This window comes from Armigeres subalbatus, chromosome 3 (assembly GCF_024139115.2).
Source record: "Armigeres subalbatus isolate Guangzhou_Male chromosome 3, GZ_Asu_2, whole genome shotgun sequence".
Lineage (NCBI taxonomy): Eukaryota > Metazoa > Arthropoda > Insecta > Diptera > Culicidae > Armigeres > Armigeres subalbatus.
Window position 1 is genome coordinate 54,254,330 of NC_085141.1, and position 20,704 is coordinate 54,275,033.

At 37.7% G+C, this 20,704-nt stretch overlaps 1 protein-coding gene across 3 annotated transcripts; it reads left to right on the plus strand.

The window, feature by feature from the left end:
* Positions 1-1,144: 1,144 nt before the first annotated feature.
* Positions 1,145-17,948, plus strand: LOC134219452 (zinc transporter ZIP3-like). Of its 3 annotated transcripts, none has more exons than XM_062698182.1 (3): positions 1,145-1,302; positions 16,443-17,146; positions 17,206-17,948. In XM_062698182.1, the coding sequence occupies exons 2-3, from the start codon at positions 16,611-16,613 to the stop codon at positions 17,819-17,821; spliced, it is 1,152 nt and encodes a 383-aa protein (XP_062554166.1). In that variant the 5' UTR covers positions 1,145-1,302; positions 16,443-16,610; the 3' UTR covers positions 17,822-17,948. The 3 variants fall into 3 exon arrangements, with proteins under 3 accessions (XP_062554166.1, XP_062554167.1, XP_062554165.1); XM_062698183.1 differs by lacking the exon at positions 1,145-1,302 and adding an exon at positions 10,526-10,674; XM_062698181.1 differs by lacking the exon at positions 1,145-1,302 and adding an exon at positions 11,378-11,648.
* The last annotated feature ends 2,756 nt before the right edge of the window (positions 17,949-20,704 follow it).

Genomic DNA, 20,704 nt, shown 5'->3' on the forward strand with positions numbered 1-20,704 from the left:
TATTCCAACGCGGCCTCCTTAGCCGTGCGGTAAGACGCGCGGCTACAAAGCAAGACCATGCTGAGGGTGGCTGGGTTCGATTCCCGGTCCCGGTCTAGGCAATTTTCGGATTGGAAATTGTCTCGGGCATTATCTGGGCATAAAAGTACCATCGTATTAGCCTCATGATATACGGATGCAAACATGGTAAGTTGGCTTAGAAACATCGCAGTTAATAATTGTGGAAGTGCTTAATGAACACTAAGCTGCGAGGCGGCTCTGTCCAATAAGAAGCTATAGGTAGGGTTACTGCTCCTGGACTTCATCTCATAGCTCCGATCAAGATTTTTTTATGCATACAGGTTATCCGACTTGTCAATATCTCCAACTCAGCCATCTTTTTGTATGGAATTTATGCTCGTTTATTTACGTTTTGCACTGAAAATTTATGTCCCCCCCCCCCGCGCTGGTTATTCCCATCTACTGACGAAGTCGGATAACCTGTACATAAAAAAATCTTGGCTCCGATATTCATCCCACGAAATCAAAGCAATGAAAAGAAATTTGATTCGTTTTATTTTTTATTTGTTTTTTTTTCAGCTATGAGCACGCATGTTAGCAAAAAGAAACGACGAAATTGGTGCTGTATTTTTTTGTTTCGCATTCGCAATGAGAATTCAGTAGGATAGAAAACGGAACAGTTCCCCTACTTACTAATTTGATTAATTTTAACATGACCTGTTCTTTTACTAGCAGCGTATAGCTTTATCGTTAAGCTTCAGTAACCTAGCAATAAACTGCCGGCATCATATTTACCTGGTGTTTGGTTGTTAAGACAGACATAAAACAGTAGCGGACATTAAAATTGTCTTGAAATAGTTCCTAAATACAAATTTTGTCTAACGTGTCTAAAACAGCTTGGTGCATTTTTGATGAACCCTACTGTATTGCTATCAGGTAGCCATTTTACCAATACCAACTCGATACCAAATACCAAATTCATATTTACCTACGGCTGCCGTATGTTCATTCTCATCTGTTGCTTCTAACCCACCCGCATCAAAGTGATTAGTGAATGAATATATGTACTCACTTCTTTTCATTTGATAACATTCAGTCTGTGTAGGTGAATGCTATTCATTCGGCATCCGTTGTGTTGCTAACGCTCCAATCCAAACCTCGCTCCTCGAGGAACGTTGAGGTCAGTTTTTTGGCGACCGTAGAACCTGACTTATCGCTTATCGGTGGCGGTGCGGTAGTGAGTTTTGTTTTTGGAGGAATAACACAACGTGCTATGATAAGACGCACTGACTAGACAGACAGGTATGCCATTTTCATATTATTGTTTAAAACGCAAAACGTTAGTAGCACATCGTGAACGATATTTGTGACACGATGTTTAGAATAGAAAAACCGGAGTAATTCTATAGCTTTTAAGTACACTTAGTATACGAGACATGTAAAACCGTGAAGAGAATATTGGATAGAAGGGAACTAGCCACTTAGCACCTTGGGAGACGTAATGCTGTCAGATGTTAATTGGGCTGCTTTCAACTGCCTTCAGTAGTACGTTTCAGGTGGTTCAGTCATGATAAGATATATTTATGTCAAACGAAAGTTCATTTGGTTAAGTGTTTGAGACAAGCGCTAATTGGTTCCACATTGTTTCGAGCAAACATTAAAAGTCTTAAAATAAATCATGTTCTGTGAATCGTAGAAAAAATCCCCATCTCGTTCCATATACTTTCCAATACAGGAGTGACTAATATGTTTGATTATATCAGGAGAATTAGACAACCGGCATACAGTACTTATTTAGTAGTAACCCGATCAACAATGCATAATACAATTATAACAAGGGGAGTTATTTATTTAAGAAAAATATTGTAAAAATAATGTGTTAAAGTATGCTATAACGAGGAATTCCAACCATAATGTAGGGAATTAACTTTGTACTAGCTATTAATATCGAACATAGATTCAAGTTATACTGGAGGTGATTACCTCCGCTTTTTTTTCAATATCTGCAAAAAAAGTAGGCAATGGTTTGGTGTAAATATACATAACTAATGTTGTTATAATTTTGATTTGAGATAAAACTGGCCGAAGACACATTTTCATCGAATTATCTAATTATAACACACGTTGTTTTAAATAACAACCATTGATAGAATTGAGTTATAATTTTGTTATGCACTGCTGATCGGTAAACCTATCAAACAGATTTCCGTGCTATTATAGTAGACTTTACAGGAAAATTTATTCAAATTCCAATAAATAATTATGATGCATTTATTCAAGCATAATTGACATGATAGCTAGAGTTAATAACGACATGTGAACAGATAAAGGTTACGTAGCGATAACACATCGAGCATTCATCAATCAACATTCACGTTGTTCAACTGCACATGGCAGCTGATGGCAGAATAATGGAAATACCTATAGTTAACAAAAATCGTATCCACCAATATTAAACTTTGATGTTTCCGCTGTTCCAACATTAAGGCACGTCGAAACTAACATGTTGATCTTAATAATATTTAGGATATTATGAATATTGTAATTGTAAAACATTGGAACATAGATTGAAGTAAAGAAAGTTACATTGCGATACGCAATCATATGTTCCACTGGAACACTGCCGTCTCGCAAATCAGTGTTCATAAACCCTTTAGGCAGTGGCAACTATATTGCCACCAACGAATTATGTTTTTCTGTTTATTAACAAAAGCTCCACTTATTATTTCCCATGTAGTGGCTATATTTGCTACCTAGTAACACTCCAGATGAATTTGAGCCATAAAAAATTTGAAATGTCATTTTGAGAACAGTTCTATGACGAACAGATCGTATGTTATTCTTTAAAAAAACGAGAACATATATTTTTCTCCATTGGTTTCAATTATTTTGAATTTCCTGTGTTAGATGATGGCGTGATTTGCGTGAAAAATGCTTTGCCTTATTGTGAGTATTTGGTTTTTGGCTTTCTGTCGAAATTGCGTTTTTTTTTTCAAGGGCTCAAAAGTACAAAAAAAATCCGTCGGTAATGCGTTTTCCGACTAGGACTCTTCACTTGAAAACGTAACGTGCCTTGCTTTGATTTGTTTTATGTGAAACCTAATTTTAAAAAATCTTTGTTGTTGCCGAAATCGCGCTAGCAAGGCTGTGGCAAATATATTGCCACCAATGTTTTCCCACTTGCAAGGCAGTGGCAACTATGTATATTGCCACCAATTTTTCAATGCTTCTACTTTTTTTTTGGGCTTTATTAGAGTGATTTTTAAGTTTGAAGTGCTTCTAAACTGTTTAATGTATAACAAATATACATTTGAGTTTAATACCATGTAGACAGTGTTTCTTATAGTTGTTTTTGTAAATTTATTGTTTAGATTCGTCTGCCTTATAAATGGCTAAGAACTTTCACAGTTATTAAATGCCATGTTTCTTAACTAAAGCCAAGTAACTATTTTTACATTCGTATATCATGAGGCTAGAACGACGATACCTTCATGCCCCGGGAAGTCGAGACAGTGTCCATTTGCCTGAATGCGGTTTGACCGAATACCCAGTTGAAAAAATCTCACATCTCGCTACTAGTAGAATCTATAGATGAGCGAAAGCATGACTGAGTCGATTTTTTTGCCCGTGCACACGCGCATATGACGTCACAGCCCTTAACGTTTCCATTGAAATCGTGACGTCATGCTCGTTTGGAGACACGTTTGACAGTTCGTTTGGAGACAGAGGATTTATCTTCGCTCCTCTATATATTCCACTATCTATACTCGCTACTCACTACTACTCGCTACTCGCTACGAATCACTCTTAAAACTTTTCACTACTTACTTCTCATTTCTTACTTATCACATCGAACATTCCATGCTTCAAGATATAGAACATACAAAGTTTAACAGATAGGGAATAGTCGAACTTTACAGAAGCCACAATATTATAATGATTAAAATGCAGGGGCGTCTCGTGGACTTTTGGTACACCTGTTCTACCAGCCTGCTAAAAAAATACATCGAGCTGAGGGGTTTTCGAATGAAAGTAGTGCATTTAATCTATTATTACAACCTTTTCTTGTACAACTTAACCAAATAAAAGAAAACAAACAATTTAAATGGAAAGTATTTACAAAACAAAATTTTAAACGCTCGTAAGTCGTCCGAAATCTAACTTGATATTGCTCATAATAGAGATCTTTCAAATCGATTCTTTTCACCATTCGGGTGCACAGGATCAATCGCTTCTAGCATTTGAAAACTCTCACATATTTTGTTGTTATGAAAGAAATGTAGAACCATTATTATTTAGTATCATCATTTGATGCTACCCCAGATTGACTCCACATTTAGAAGAGTTTCAGTTGATAAAATCGGAACAGTGACAAAACCGGAATAATTTTCTTAGACGATTTTTTCAAGCTAAAATTTTAGTAAAAATGATTTATTGCTGGCTTATGCAAAGTCATCATCATCGTCATATACCCAATCCAGTCCAATAGGCACATGCGCATAATTTAAATCCAGTTTTCTCAATGATGGTCAAGGTATTCCAAAACGTTGCCAAGTTCAACCTAAAGTATCTACCGGACAACCAAGGCTTCGTGCAATGTCCTCAACATCGATATGTACCCAACATGGTTCAATAAGCATGTGCGCACCATGCAAACTCAATTCTCGTAAATTTGAGATGTTCAAGGTACTCCAAAACATTCTCGAGTTCAGCTCAAGGTCAATCAATCAAAGTTTTTGCAATGTCTTTGGCATAAACTTAATATATCCAATAGGAATAATGTAAACAAAATTTTCTGGAATACGAGGTGTTCACTTAGATCCGGTCCGGTCAAGAATATTTTCATTTGGGGAACATTCTAGATGTCCTGGGCATAGCGTTTCCTTTGTACTAGTCTCACAAGATACATACTCATGCAATGGTGGGCATAGAAAAGCTTTTAATTAATAACTGAGGAAATTCTAATAGAATACTAAGTTGAAAAGCCGGCCAAGTTCCAGTTGGAATGTAGATCCATAGCAAAAGAAGAAGATGTCCAAGGTCCTCCAAAATGATCTTGAGTTAAGATCAAGATATCTATTAGATGCACAATAACTAAGGAGGTGTTTGTGTCGAGCAATTTAGCTGCGGACTTTTTTGTTGAGGCGTATAACGGACTTGGATGGTTACATAAAACAATACGACTTCCAGAATATTTTAGCCAACCGTAAAGGCCAATGGGTAGAACAAGTGATGATTGAAGTCATATAAGCTAAATGGCTTCACTAGGGTATCATATCTAACATCATTTATAAGTTGGATCATTGGATAGGTTAAAGCCGTGTTGAAAATTCGGTAGTGAAATGAACTGAGATCCAAGACGTTTTGAAGAGATGTAATAAAGTCGGTATTGAGATGTGGAACAGAACTTGGAAAATTGTTCGAAAAGATTATCAAAGTAACCGTGAAAATATTTTTGTATGACATCATTTCAGTACATTCAAAGATTAATTGCCTATATGCCGGGTATTAAGCCACCCGGAGTGGAAATTAATTACTATGTCTGAAACTTGATTATGCATATGTACAACATGTGATAGATTTAGTTCGGAAAAGGTATTGGTATTTGTAAGGTATTTGTTCCAACGATTCGATATCGAGTCTTAGAACATCAACTCATGGAGCTTGTAAAATAATTAAGTGATATCCTACCAGCTCGATGGAACTGCTGGAATGTTTATGATGTTATGCACGGATATATCATTTGGGACTTGGTTGAACGGGTAGATCACATGTCCAGGACATTTTAGAGAACAGAAAAGACTTGTAGTAGCTTGTAAAAGTAATAAGTACCATTCTATCGGCTCGACGGACCTGCTGGGATGATTAGCGATACACAGGTACATCTTTCAGGACTTGGTTGAGCAGCTAGATCACATGTTCTGAACTCAAGGACGTTTTGAACAACCGAAAAGGCCTGTAGTAGCTTGTAAAAATAATGAGTGAAATACTATCGGCTAAATGGATCTGCTGGGATGTTCAACGATGCATGGATACATCGTCCAGGGCTTGGTTGATCGGGTAGATCACATGTTCTGAACTGATTTGAACTCAAGAATGTTTTGGAGAAACTAAAAGGCGTATAGTTGCGTGTAAAAGTAATGAGTGAAATCTTATCGGCACAATGTACCTGCTAAGATGTTCAACGATGCACGAATACGTCGTTCAAGGCTTGGTTGATCGGGTATATCACATGTTCTGAACTCCAGGGCGTTTTGGAGACCCTGAAATAGTTTACGTTTATCCAAAACTCGATCAATTTATGTCTTATGATCACATAGATATTTTTGGACATAAATCCCAGCTTAGGAGATTTTTTGTGTGGACATATTTCCTAATGCATTCGAGGATATGTACTCCAGAACAGTTTGGACGGCCTAGAACATCCGAAAAAGTTTCTCAACGATTTTTCGGTTATATCAGAACGCCAGATAACAATGTAATCCTTCGTACTGAGCATGCATGAGCATGAGCATGAGATGATCGTACAATTCGTAGTTGCTACTCCGTGATTGACCGGAACTAGCGGAATTGCACAGGGAACCAACAGATGGGACTTGGGATTAGCTTTCCATCCTCAATGTGCACGTTCCGAAAGCTCAACTTTTAATGGGTCAATAACGGCGCCGGCCACGTCCTTACGATCATCGAGGGAAGGGAAGGAATGTTATTGTAACAACCGTTGTTTTAGAGACCGACGAATCGTCTGCATCTCTACGGTTGTTACGGGAAGGATATTGTAAATAGGGAGAGGAAGTGTCATTACTTAGATCAGGATTCACCTTGGTAAGTGATGTAATCCAAGTAACTAGCATGTTAATGTTGATGCGAGAACAAAGTAAAGATCAGTTACGACGTATTTTGTTGTGACATTATTCACCCAACGTATAGGGCAGACAATTAATCGCTCCGGTAGAGCTATTGTTAATTTATCTTTAAACTGTCCGCAATAATCAGAAAGTGTGATTTTTTCATATTCAGCTAACGCGAGGGAAAATAATTAATATAAAACATAGCTTTTTTCACGTACAGATAAAATTGCAAATTTTGTTATATCTCTATGTACGTTGGTGTACCAGAAAGCTAACTATGTACTGTATTGGAATGCAAATTGGTTTGTGATAATTTTAACATGATCTGCCCCTGCAAAATGTATGCTGGGTGTTTCTGTAATTGTAATATTACGTGGTCCCACTCAGGAAATGACGTACCGCACAGGAGAAAACATCACACGACACGTGAAGTTTTGAGCAAATTAACCACTTTCTTGATTTGTTATAAATTATTCAGTATGCATCAATTTACGAGAAAGATCAAACATTTTTCATTAACCTAATCTTCAATGAAAGCAACATGCGAAACAGCAGCAAATAGAATATCCATTACGTAGACTAGCCTTGAAACTATAGCCTAATTATTGCTTCTATGCATTCCTTCACACCATAAAACTAAACTATCTCGCATTTTGTTTTATAATTTTTTTGTCGAATTTCGTGTTAGGATGATTATTAACTAATAATTTAAGAGTGCGTTGCTAATTTCCATTTGATTAATAAAACTCAAGCTTTTATAATTCATCCAAAAAAATTTACTAATCAGACGAGTTAAAGAAGAGTCAAACAACTAGAATAGATAGAGAAGATATCGATTTGGAGAGACATTTTTCCAAAACATAACGAACTAGAACAAAAACATTATGCCTTATGGACGATTTAAATTCATGTTTTGGCGTTGAACGTTCAAAGAGGAGATGAGAATGAAATAACCTACCGCTATATTCCTGATGCCATCAATATAGATAAAATGTTGAATTTGTTACCTTTATGGGAACGCCCAGTTATGCTAGCACTATGTGTAAAAAATCATTCTAATAAAGCACAAACAAAAAAACTCAAACATTTGCTGGACTAACAACGTACCACAACGGCAAGCAAAATTGCAAAATTCAGTTTAAAATTCAATTTAAGGATTCATTAGATAACTTACCACACGAATGCAGTCTGCGTCCAGCATTTTTACCTTACCAAAGAACATCCAACAAGGGGGTTGTCGGGAAGGTGTGTGTCAGAATGAAGGCTCCGGCGTTCATGGTGATGATAAGACGCCGGCCGTTGGTGTTTTCCAGCCGTTCCATGACAATGACCTTCATTACCTTTGAACTTCTCTACTATGGATGGCGCAAAAAGATCGCAACATTTTGATCAGCATTTGTCTGCTCAATCACGCAGTTCCAAGAAATCCACTATAACATAATTTCTATTAATACAATTTTCGGGAGCAAAAAAATATGGTGACAGGAAAAACGCGTCAGTTCGCGAGCCTTGACTACTACGATCTCCGCCAGATAACAATGTAATCCTTCGTACTGAAGTAATAAAGTGCAAACAAACCCGCATCTTGTATCTTTTATTCCGATGGGGAGAAGTCGGTAAAGAGAAACCTTGTCTTGTTAGTTACGGCTTTTTTACCGCTAGTGCTTGAAATACTATAAATACAACATTTGGCCAAACACTAACCCAAGTCATTTAATTTTAAAAGCTAAATCTCTAAAAAAATGATTGAATTTTCTTGTTGATAAAAACGGAATAATTTTGTTGACGAAATCGGAGCGTGACAAAATCGGAACGTGATAAAATCGGAACATATCTGTAACGTCATGTGCCACAGTCTCCTGCTCGTTTGGAACGTGCATTTGTATGGCACTGACAGATGATTCTGTTCCAATTCTGACACTTGACGACACTGTTATTATAGTCACTGTAATACGAACAAATTAATATAGTCGGCTTAGCATACATTAAATATAATTCGGAAGTAGGGACTTCCGAACCGAACATTCTACTGAAGTTTTATCTGTCAAACTTTGTGTTATTTAGCGCATCTTTTGGTGAACGCACTATTTCCGAAGTTGGATAATTTGCCTTCGTATAGGGTAAATCCGGTAAATCACTACTTGGGCACATGGCCGGGGCATTGTACAGAAAACTAATGATTTATACTGTTTGGGAGCCGTAGTTCAATTTTACGACTAATTGTTTGTGTGCTTGTAGTTTCTGGAACAGTCTGGAACATTTCAAGACAAAATTTTCAAAACGACTTATCTGCTTTTGTAAACAAAGATTCAATCGTCGATTTGACGAATCTGATAGCACTTCGACGCAATCCAACAAAAGCAGATAAGTCGTTTTGAAAATTTTGTCTTGATTTTTTGCAGTTTTCCGATATGAAATTTAATGCTTTTTGCGAATATTTTGCTTTTCCCGAGCAGGAGAAAATAACCTTACTCAAATAAGGGGCTGTCCATAAACCACGTAGACTCTGGGGGGTGGTTGGGTAAACCAAAGGTCCACTTAGACCTTTTTTTTTTTTGATAACAATTTATGCAGCAGCTTTGTGGGAAGTTCACTCGTTTGATTTTTAAGGTTTTTTTTTGGCACTTTACCTCTTATGCAAGGCAAGTTCATACCAACTTCTGTTATAGGGGTCGTCGCTCCTGCTCGGCTAGGCCTCAATTTCTTTATAAAAAATAAGATATTTGTTGATCATTTTTAATTGATTATACAGTCGCCTCTCTACATCCTGATATTGAAGGGACCATCGAGATAAAGAGAGATCGAAGAATGTAAGGAAAATTGAAATGGACACTAGATTCAAAAAAGCTCGTTGCTACTAAAAACGACAAGAAAACAAATGTCGTTTCTTTTTGTCGATGTGTTTGTTATTGTCCAAATATGGTCTAGTAGCCTAAAAATATGAACATATCGACATAAGCAGGGTGAATCCTGAACAAAATATGATCAGAACACATCGAGATAGGCAGGTTATAGAGATGTAGAAAACTAAACTGTCGATGGTAGGGAGAGATATCGAGATATAGAACATCGAGATTTAGAGAGTCGACTGTAGACTGTTTCATCGCAAAATGTTCATGTGCGTGAATCAACGTTGACAATATAGATTTTGGTGAAACTTACTCTGGTCACAGACATAACACATTGAATATTCAGTCACCAGATTCATCGTCGTACAAACTCTTTCGACAACTTGTTTTCACTAAATTAGTCGAATGACGAACCCGATGGCGGTCTGAAATCAAATCAAATCCGATGGCGGTCTAATTCAATGCGCGCTCCATGAGTGGGTGCTTGGTCAACTAATGATTATTTAAATTGACGAGTAAATCAGTGTGCGATGAGAATTTAACAAGTGTTGTGACTGTTTGTCTGTGCTCTAGTAGTGGGTATGATTATCCCGCCATTTAAGAATTGTACTAGGGCTCGTGCTATACCATACTAGGCTCTTGTGTATTTGAGTCTTATCTTTGTTATCTAGATGGTGTAATTGTTTTGTGGTTTTAGTACGATGGGAGTAGAGAAGGTGTTCCAGTGGACGATAATTGCTTGTGAACAAGTGATAAGCAAACATATCATAATGGCTGACTGATTCTTTACTTACCCCAGTGAGCATAGCTAAATTTAAGCAAACATACTTTTAATCGAAATTTCAGTAAAAATGAGGTTTCGTTCGTCACAAAACATGTTAAGCTAAGTAGCAAAATTTTTATCATACGAGTAGTTCAATGAAATTCACTGAAACACAGCGATTCTGATTAAATCGAGCTAAACTAAATTTCTTGTAAGTAAAAACTATTACTGAGAAAAATAATGAAGGAAGCAGTTTCTGAAAAAAATTACTCGGAAATTCAAATCCGCAAAAAAAAAAATCATATTACTGTTTGTTGCTTACACATATCCACATTTTATTTCATATTCATTTGGTTCTGTAGTGTGATATCTACTGACACATGTTGACAGAAAGAAGCAACAAAATTGGTGCTGTATTTCTTTGTTTCGCAATGAGATGAATATATGTTCAGTGAGATGGAGATCTGGACAGTTCCCCTACTAATTGACTCAGAAAAGGTTGGTGTCATTGCTAAATGAGAGAAAGGCAGTATCACTATTAGGTTAATTAAATGAGTTTTCTACAAAAAAAAATCTTGTTAAGGGTGAAAATTGGGTTATTAAACATAGAACAATATTTAGTTTTTCATAACTTATCATATAGAACACGCTTTCAGCCCTGCATATTTTTATTCTGTTTAAAAGCTTTTTGAAATTTCAATGTCTTAAAACATCGATGATTTTTTATCGATATAATATTTCTAACAATGTTGATCGGAAATTGGATTAGTTTATTGTGAACATTAAAAATAAGTAAAATCCTTGATACAACTGACAACCCGCACCTAATGCGTTCAATGGCGCATTTTAAACCATTCCCTCTGTACAAATATCGTTGTATGCATCGCGCTTGTGGGTACGTTATTTCGTCTACTAAATTTTAGTTCATTTTCAACCGTTTCCAACGACGTATCGACCATCACAAAGCAACACCTCATACAGTTTTGTTTTGTGTCGAAATCGAAGTGACTCACAAGTGTGGTGCAGTTGAGGTCAACGAAAACAAACTCCTGCGCTATAAAGCTCGACCGCAATTGTGTAACCATCTTGCTCGCGATGCATCTTCTGCCACGGCGAAAGATCAGGGTCTGAATCGAACCAGATCGAACAGAGTTGCGAAAATGCAGTCACAACAGTGAACAAAGGGTACGTGCTAGTCGATCGTGAACATTGTTATAATCGTTTGTGCGGTAATTGGAAAATAACGATCGTGGCTGTGGAATATTTCTAATTTCCTGGAAAGTGATATAGATACAATTAGTGCACATGTACTAAAGGATGAGAGTTGTATGGACTAATTGTTTATTCGCGCTTCAATCTAAACAAAATCGATTGAAGTAGAATAATTAAAGCTTCAGTTCCGCTATCAATAACACACTCTTATGTTAGTTGTATTCGCAAACAAACTACACGGGTTCATACATTTGCTTATGTTCCCGCTGCTGAAAAAATGCGTTTCAGTACTTTGTTTTGTTGAGCTCAATCATCAAACATCTCGATTATTTGCATGGCCCATATGACAGGAATGACAATGTGCAAATATGGGAAAAACGTTCTGTCAAACGTGACCATGAAAACTAAAAACATTCGTATACAATCATAGTTTTTTTTAGCAGAAGTATTTGTGTGAGAGAAAAAACTCCATATAGCAAGACTAGTAAACCGTGGATATTCAGAATGAAAGCATCACAATATAAGAAATAATTTGAGTAAAGGACTCAGCACTGATAGTTTTCATGATTGTCATGCGAAAGCGAAAACAGGGGCATTTTCATTTTCAAGAGACCATGTAGAAAATGCAGCGAGCTCCCGGTCAACTATCACTTTACAAGCACTCGTGATGGGAATGTTTGCATTGTTTTGAAATCTGAATTTCTAAATCATTTTAATAGAATTGAGCCAACAATAATGACTAGTCGATAAAATTATTATATTGTCTCTGATTTTCGTGTTGGAAGTAATACTGAAGCAGAGACCGCTTGTTTACATTACTTTAATTTGCTTTAATGCTCTTTCATGAAATTAAAAACCATGAAAATTTGGCGAAATTCTTTTCATTGTTTATGTTTTTTATGAGAGCGAGAGAGAGAGAGAGCTAAACGTAAATATCGCGTGACTGCCCCCAATGAAAATGAAAATCTCAGTACTGGTGAAGGTAGCCTCATACTTCTGGAAAATTTACGACCGGATTTTGGTCCCCATGTATTTTGAAAGGGGCCTAAATTTTGATTTTCCATGTGAAAACCCATAGGAACAAAATCACACAGACCTATCGTTAATCTTTTCAGTCTGTCTTGAGTCTTGGCTTGATATGAGAAGATACAAGTCAGTGTTGGTGCGCTGGATAGGGATGTTCATTCGGTGTAAGTATGGCATACATACATTGCATTACACTTGCACATGCCATCCAATACATAGAGAAAATATTCATTTTGAATCGCTACGTGTAGTGCCTGGTTATAGAAAGAATAGGGTGGAGCCTTATTCAAAGAACGAATAATTATACATATTTAGCGTTAGCCGTTTCAATATTAAAACTAGCGAACATTGTATTGTTACTTATAGTTTTATTTTGGTAATGATGGGTCGATACAAGTAGTGGGAGATCCCCACTACTTACTTGTATACCATATACACAAAATATGATCATTGATGGTTCATACAAACAATATTTTGTTCATTTGAACATTTTCTTCGACGATGTATTTCGATGATTAACTTTTGTGGAATTATTCACGGTTCAGAAAAATGTCTCCAATTACGAAGGCGATACATGGAAATTTCTGGCAATTTTACTTAAATTTTAAATTTTGTACATAATGTACAACATTAGAATCTAATATTCCATGCAGGTAAAGGACTTTTCAATAGCTTTCTTTTGTACTATATAAGTTGGGGAAACCTCTGCAATTGTCGTTTTGAGAAGTGTTCGGTATTGGGAGGTGTCCGGTGCTGTGAAATCTTCCCCTATGTTAAAATCGCAGATTCATTCATTTTCAAGATAATCAAATGAGTTTTTTTTAATTTTATTCGTGCTATTACTCTTCACTCGAAATACAATAGGAAACATATAAAGGTGTTTTCACAAATATTGGCCAATTGGCCTAACTACGTGTTATAAATATTTCGAAGAGAGTTAATGACAAATCCGACCAAAGTGTTTCATCTTTTTACTTGTGGCTTTTGGTTTTCTTAGAAACTCATTAAGCATTGCTTTTGAAATGGATCCATCATATGGTGCAACCAAACGCAGTGCCCATTAGTAATAAATTTGTGTTTTGCCACCTCTCGTAAAAGAATGCATAACAAAATTATAATTCAATTCTATCAATGGTTGTTACTTAAAACATCGTGTATAATTCGATAAAAATGTGGCTTCGATCAGTTTTATTTCTTATCAAAATTATAACAACATTAGCTATGTATATTTTAATAAAATAATTGCCTAAAAGCCTATTTTTTTGTAAAGATTAGAAAAAAAAATCAGAGGTTGACACCTTCAGTATAAATTGAACGATATTAATAGCTGGAACATAGTTAATTACCTACATTATGGATAAGAACCCTTCGTTGTAGCGTACCATATTTTTATCTGTGATGTAGGTAATTACCTTGGAAGTAGATTTTTGCACCGCACAAATAGAGGGGTTAGACAAAAAGGTTGAGATAGGTAAAAATAAGTCGAAATTCAAATCAGCATAACTTTGCGTATAATAATCCGATTTTGATAAAACCAGGACCATCAGAAGCGGACACTCTTCTAGTATACTGTTCTCCTACAAAACCATAGATTAGTTCTTGGCCACCGGAGATGTTCCGAGTTTTCCGAGGGTATGTTCAAGATGCATTTTTTCCACTGCTTGTAATTTTATGTGACGTTAACATTCATCATGTTTTATACTTTCTCCGAAAACTAGAACTAATAAGCCGTCCAATGGTGGCTGTAGATCGAGAATCCATCTAAACTACGCAGAGATATGGCCATTTCTGTATAAACGGTTCCGGGAACATGATGAAATGATAACAAATCGGAATAATTCAAATATGAGTATCTGACTTCATGGCTTTGCGAGACGATGATTACAGAAACATTTCCAAAATGATAGTGTCCACTGCCACCCTTATAGCAGGTTCCATATGCCTTCCAGGAGGAGTCGGTTTTGGCACCATCTGGAACCATGCATATATGGGTGTCAAAATTCATGTTTTCCCAAGACGATGAATATAGGATCTTTATTAGAGATATATTTTGAGAACTGTAAGACTCTTTGGCCAATTTGTAACAGGTTCCGGAAGTTCTGCGAAAGTGACATTTGTTCAGGGTGTATGGCCAATCCCGTATCGTTTTCACGAAAATGGCCATATCTCTGCGTATACCGAACGGATTTTCGATCTGCAGCCAGCATTGGTCAGCATATTAGTTCTAGTTTTTGGGGAAAGCATAAAACATGATGGCAGTAAACGACATATAAAATGACAAGCAGCAGAAAAAAATGCATTTTTAACATACCCTTGGAAAACCCGGACACCACCGGTGGCCAAGGGTCAATCAGAGGTTTCGCATAGGGCCAGTATACTAGAAGAGTTTCCGCGTCCGATGGTCCCGGTTTGATCAAAATCGGATCATTCTACGCAAAGTTATGCAAATTTGAACTTCGACAAATTTTTGCCTATCTCAACCTTTTTGTCTAACCCCTGTATATCAACGTTTGTTAGAATGTTGATATGAAGGTATCAATTTCTGATTTAATTGTGTTACGGCTAAAGGGATTTTTGATATAGTTTTTGTTATTTTAACAAGTAACCAGCCAAATTTATAATACATATTGTTACAATATCTGAAATAAATAACTCCCCTTGTAATAATTTAATTATGCATTACTAGCAGACCCGACGAACTTTGTTTCGCCTAAAATTGATTTATTCTCTGATTAGTTCTCGAGTTAAGCAGAAATGTGTGTTCCATTTGTATGGGAGCTCCCCTTTACAAAAGAGGGAGGGGTCTCAAACCATCTTAAGAACCTTCCCCGACCCCAAAAACCTCTGCATGTAAATTTTCACGCCGATCGGTTCAGTAGTTTCCGAGTCTATAAGGGTCAGACAGACAGAAATTCATTTTTATGTATATAGATATAGATTGATCCGGGATATAGGACATAGAAACACGGGTCAAGAAAGCTGGGGCTGCCTTTGCTAAATCAGATTAGTTGGTGTGTATCAGTAGAGATCACGCCGAAGCTGCAAGTTCTCATCAACCGATGCGATGTCTACGTTTTATAATTCGAGCCAGGTGGCCTCGTAACAAGATCTCGAATGCTGAGCTCAAAAACCATCAAAAACCGATATCAACAGAAATTTAAGATTGTAAATGCAAGCGAGTCAACCATTCATAGGTACTTTACAAAAAAGATGAAGATCTTTTTCGTTGACTCCTGAGGGGTGCTCTGGACCCATAAGTGAGTGAGTGAGTAGATGCCGTATTTAACCCTTTCAGGACGGATGGGTCACATATGCAATATGGGCAAATATGGGTTTTGATCAAGAAAATGTTCGGGTTTGAAATTGTGTCGACTTTCCTGGGCATAATAGTATCATCGTATTAGCCCATACGATATACGAATAATGCAAAAATTGAAACTATTATTAAAAACCTCGCAGTTAATAACTGTATAAGTGAATAATGAACACGAGGCCGCAATGTTTCAGTGGGGGATGTAATGCCAATGAAAAGAAGAAGACTACAAACAAGGCAAATACTTTTCTGACCCTATATGTACATCCAAAGCAATTTGCATAACGAAGCGCTAGTTATTATCCGCCAGCACCTTGACCTACAATATCTCACCTGTTGTATAGATAAGCTCCAGCAATAGCTAAACAAACCGACACCCATAATGCGTATCACCAATCTCACATTTGTTTTTTTTTCTCCTTCCACAGATTTTAACCGACCTTAAAGTATCTTCTAATCTTTGCTTGCCATCGCAAATCTGCTCTCGAACAGTAAACAAATGATAAGCGCGAGGGTGTCTCTCCAGACACATAGCTGAGTTCCCATTAGCAGTCTCGCCCCGGTAACTGATCTCGAAACACCTCTCAGAACACACAATGGAGCACCTTGCCACCAGTCTCGACGTGGATACGGCACATCCACTAATTATGAGAGAACAAACATTGAACATTACCGCACACATAGAGGAAACTGGCATGAGCAAAAACGAAGCTAAGCTGCTAGCTATTTTAGCCCTTGGATTGGGTAGTTTTATATCCGGAATATTGCCGCTGTTTTGCTCCCAGCGGAATCGAGAGAGATTTCCGGCGTTGATATCATTTCTGCTATGCTTCGGAGCAGGAGTTCTGTTGGCAACGGCTCTAGTACACATGCTACCAGAAGTTCGGGTTGCACTGAAAGAGTATGCAGAGATCATATTTTGCATTGGATTCTTCCTGATCTACGCCGTAGATGAACTTAGTCATATGTGTGGTGCAGGCCATAGTCATGGGCATAGTCACAACAATTGCAATGGACAGCAAAGCGACGGAGCCGTGTCTTCTGGAAGGCGTGTCAGTCGAGATTCTAATAATGGAGACCTCGACAATAGGGGATACGGAACTAGTGAGGAAACCAAATTGCTAAGTAAAAGGTTTGTCTTCTGACGTCAATATTCAATTGGCATCTTACAATAATGTTATTTCATTACAGTGACAGCACAATTCAAATTGCACAGCGAGCGTCGGACTATGATGCACCTGGGAACAGTCAAACTCTCGGTTTGTCCTGTTCTTCTGATTCAACAGAAAGCATCCCGAGGGCTGTTATCATAACCGGAGATATGTCAGAGCCGGTTACAGGCGTTTTTAGCTTACTGCTGGCACTAGTAGTCCACTCGTTGCTTGAGGGACTTGCCATCGGGGTGCAAAGTACGGCACCAGGAGTCCTACTCTTGCTTGGAGCCGTCAGCGCTCACAAATACGTGGTGGGCTTTTGTTTGGGCGTTGAAATTTGTTCACACGGAAGCCGACATAGGTGGTCGCACATTTTGCAAATCCTTACTTTTGCGGTGGGTTCGGTGGCCGGTATTGGCGTAGGTATGATACTTGACGACATTGGACAAACGTTTAATGAGCTGGTGATACCAACTTTACAAGGGGTTGCCGGTGGCACTCTGCTTTATGTAACAGTCAGTGAGGTTCTTCCCCGAGAACGAGGAAAGCGAGCCATGATGCGGATTCGACACCTTGGATTACTGCAACTGATTGCAGTGATTCTAGGGTTCACGGTGATGTCTATTTTAAGCCTAATTATAACCGAAAATTAGCACAGTAGAGGCCAATTCGGAAGAGATTAATTTTTATTGATTATGATAAACTATTTTTCTAGGAAATTGAACTGAAAGATTTAGATAGATTTAAGAAAAAATAAAGACTACTGTGAGCCAAAACTTATTTAGAACTACATCAATAACAATCACAATACCTCGAGAATAATGTAACGCCAGCATTTCTATTTGTGAATTCTCCGTCCATCGTTGTTCATACTTCACTCACTTGGTATTACGGCATCGTATCTGTTCTACTGTTCAACAAGGTTTGGTAGAATTATACTCAAATCACAATCATTGAGGCACCATGCGTGAGTGACCGTCAAAAGGGGTGACTTGCAACACTTTTCAGGTTTCTCTATCCATAATTCCCAAATAAAGGATTCATTCATTATACTAGTACACTCAACCCTCTTTTTACGTCACTTATTGGGGGGACGTAAATCGAATGTGACGTAAAAAAAATTTTTGCTAAAATTTCTAGTACTTCACTTAATTTATTGATAGTGAGGATACATTCAAATACATTCACTTGCGTCTTACATGAGGTATTGTAAGATCTCTCCGAATCCAGCAGATGTTATAAGATCTCCAAATTGTCCTGGAGTTTGAATCAAATGGTCTACCGAATCAACCAAAGCCTTCATGATATCCAAAGTCGTGGTATCAACTCAATTATGTCCTCCGAGGATTTGTCTTTCACTTGCGTCTCAAAACAAGACATATGAGGTGTTGTAAGATCTCCAAATTGTCCTGAAGTTTGAATCAAATGGTCCACCGAATCAACCAAGGCTTCCATGATGTCTCCAGTTTCGGTGTCAACCCAATTTTGTCCTCCGATTATTTGTCTTTCACATCCGTCTTCCATTCTTGCATGTATGAAGTTGTAAGATCTCCAAATCGTCCTGGAGTTTGAATCAAACGGTCTACCGAATCTACTGAGGCTTGCATGATGTCCTCAGTCGCGGTATAATCTCAGTCATGCCTTCCGAGTATTAGTCTTTCACCTGCGTCTCAAGTCCAGGTATATGAGATGTTTTAAGATCTGCAAATTGTCCTGGAGTTTGAATAAAATGGTCTACCGAATCAAACAAGGATTCCACGATGTCCTCAGCCTCGGTGTCAACCCAATTGTGTCTTCTGAGTGTTGGTCTTTTACTAACGTTTTAAATACAGGCATATTCGATATTGTAAGATCTCCAAATTGTCCTGGAATTTAAATCAAATGGTCTATCAAATCAACCAAAGCCTATATGATGTCCTAAGCCGTGGTATTAACTCAATAATGTTCTCTGAGTATTTGTCTTTCACTTGCGTCTCAAAACAAGACATATGAGGTGTTGTAAGATCTCCTAATTGTCCTGGAGTTTGAATCAAATTTTGTAATGAATCAACCAAGGACTCCATAGTGCCCCCAGCCGCGGTATCAACCCAATCATGCCCTCCGAGTATTTGTCATTCACTTGCGTCTCAAGTCCAGGTATATGAGATGTTGTAAGATCTCCAAATTGTCCTGGAGTTTGAATCAAATGGTCTACATAATCAACCAAGGCTGCCTCGATGTCAACCCAGCTTTGTCTTCTGAGTATTGGTCTTCTACTAACGTCTCAAATACAGGCATATTCGATATTGTAAGATCTCCAAATTGTCCTGGAGTTTGAATCAAATGGTCTATCGAATCAACCAAAGCCTTCACGATGTCCTAAGCCGTGGAATCAACTCAATTATGTTCTCTGAGTATTTGTCTTTCACTTGCATCTCAAAACAAGACATATGAGGTGTTGTAAGATCTCCAAATTGTCCTGGAGTTTGAATCAAATGGTGTAATGAATCAACCAAGGCTTTCATGGTGCTCCCAGTCGCGATATCAACCCAATTATGTCCTCCGATTATTTGTCTTTCACTTACGTCTCAAATACAAGCATATGATACGTTTTAAGATCTCCAAATTGTTCTGGAGTTTGAATCAAATGTTCTGCCGAATCAAACAAGGCTTTCACGATGTCCCCAGCCGCGGTGTCAACCCAATTTTGTCTTCTGAGCATTGGTCTTTTACTAACGTCTCAAATACAGGTATATGAGATGTTCTAAGATCTCCAAATTGTCCTGGAGATCAAATGATCTATCGAATCATCCAATGATTCCATGATATCCTAAGCCGTGGCATCAACTCCAATATGTTCTCTAAATATTTTTATTTCACTTGTATCTCAGAACAAGACATATGAGGTGTTGTAAGATCTCCACATTGTCCGGAAATTTGAATCGAAAGGTCTAATGAATCAACCAAGGCTACCATGGTTCCTCCAACCGCAGTGTCAACCCAATTTTGTCTTCTGAGTATTAGTCTTTCACTTGAGTCACAAATTTTAGCATGTAAGATGTTGTAAGATCTTCAAATTGTCCTGGAGTTTGAATCAAATGGTCTACCAAATCAACCAAGTGTTTGTCTTTCACTCGTCTTAAATCAAGGCATATGAGGTGTTGTAAGATCTCAAAGATTTCCTGGAATTTGGATAGTTTGCGAATTGCGTCTCGAATTCTGACATGTAACATGTTGTTTTTTTTTTCTTCACACTCAGTTCCGCTCGGCATTTTTTTATTCTTTTGCCGAGATTCGCACAGCCGAGCGCTCGGTTCGGGAATTTCTGCCGATATCTCAGTTGAAAAAGTCATTTGTTTACTGCGGCACTCAAAGGAGCCACCGTAATCATACGTCCATTCAGCCGATATATCAGCAAACGAACTTAAACCGAGATTTGCACAGCCGAGATCGGTGGAAAATTTTAAGTGTGTTCCTAAACAATGGAGGGGGAATCTGCTCAACAGACAACCTGGGTTGACCAGGAATTGCGGGGTTAGGGATCATCGAGGGAGGCA

Bases quoted from the DNA above. Each gene is read 5' to 3' on its own strand.
- LOC134219452 (XM_062698182.1), top strand. From the start codon at position 16,611: ATGGAGCACCTTGCCACCAGTCTCGACGTGGATACGGCACATCCACTA. The intron at 17,147-17,205 runs GTTTGTCTTCTG...ATTTCATTACAG, and splicing joins ACCAAATTGCTAAGTAAAAG to TGACAGCACAATTCAAATTG.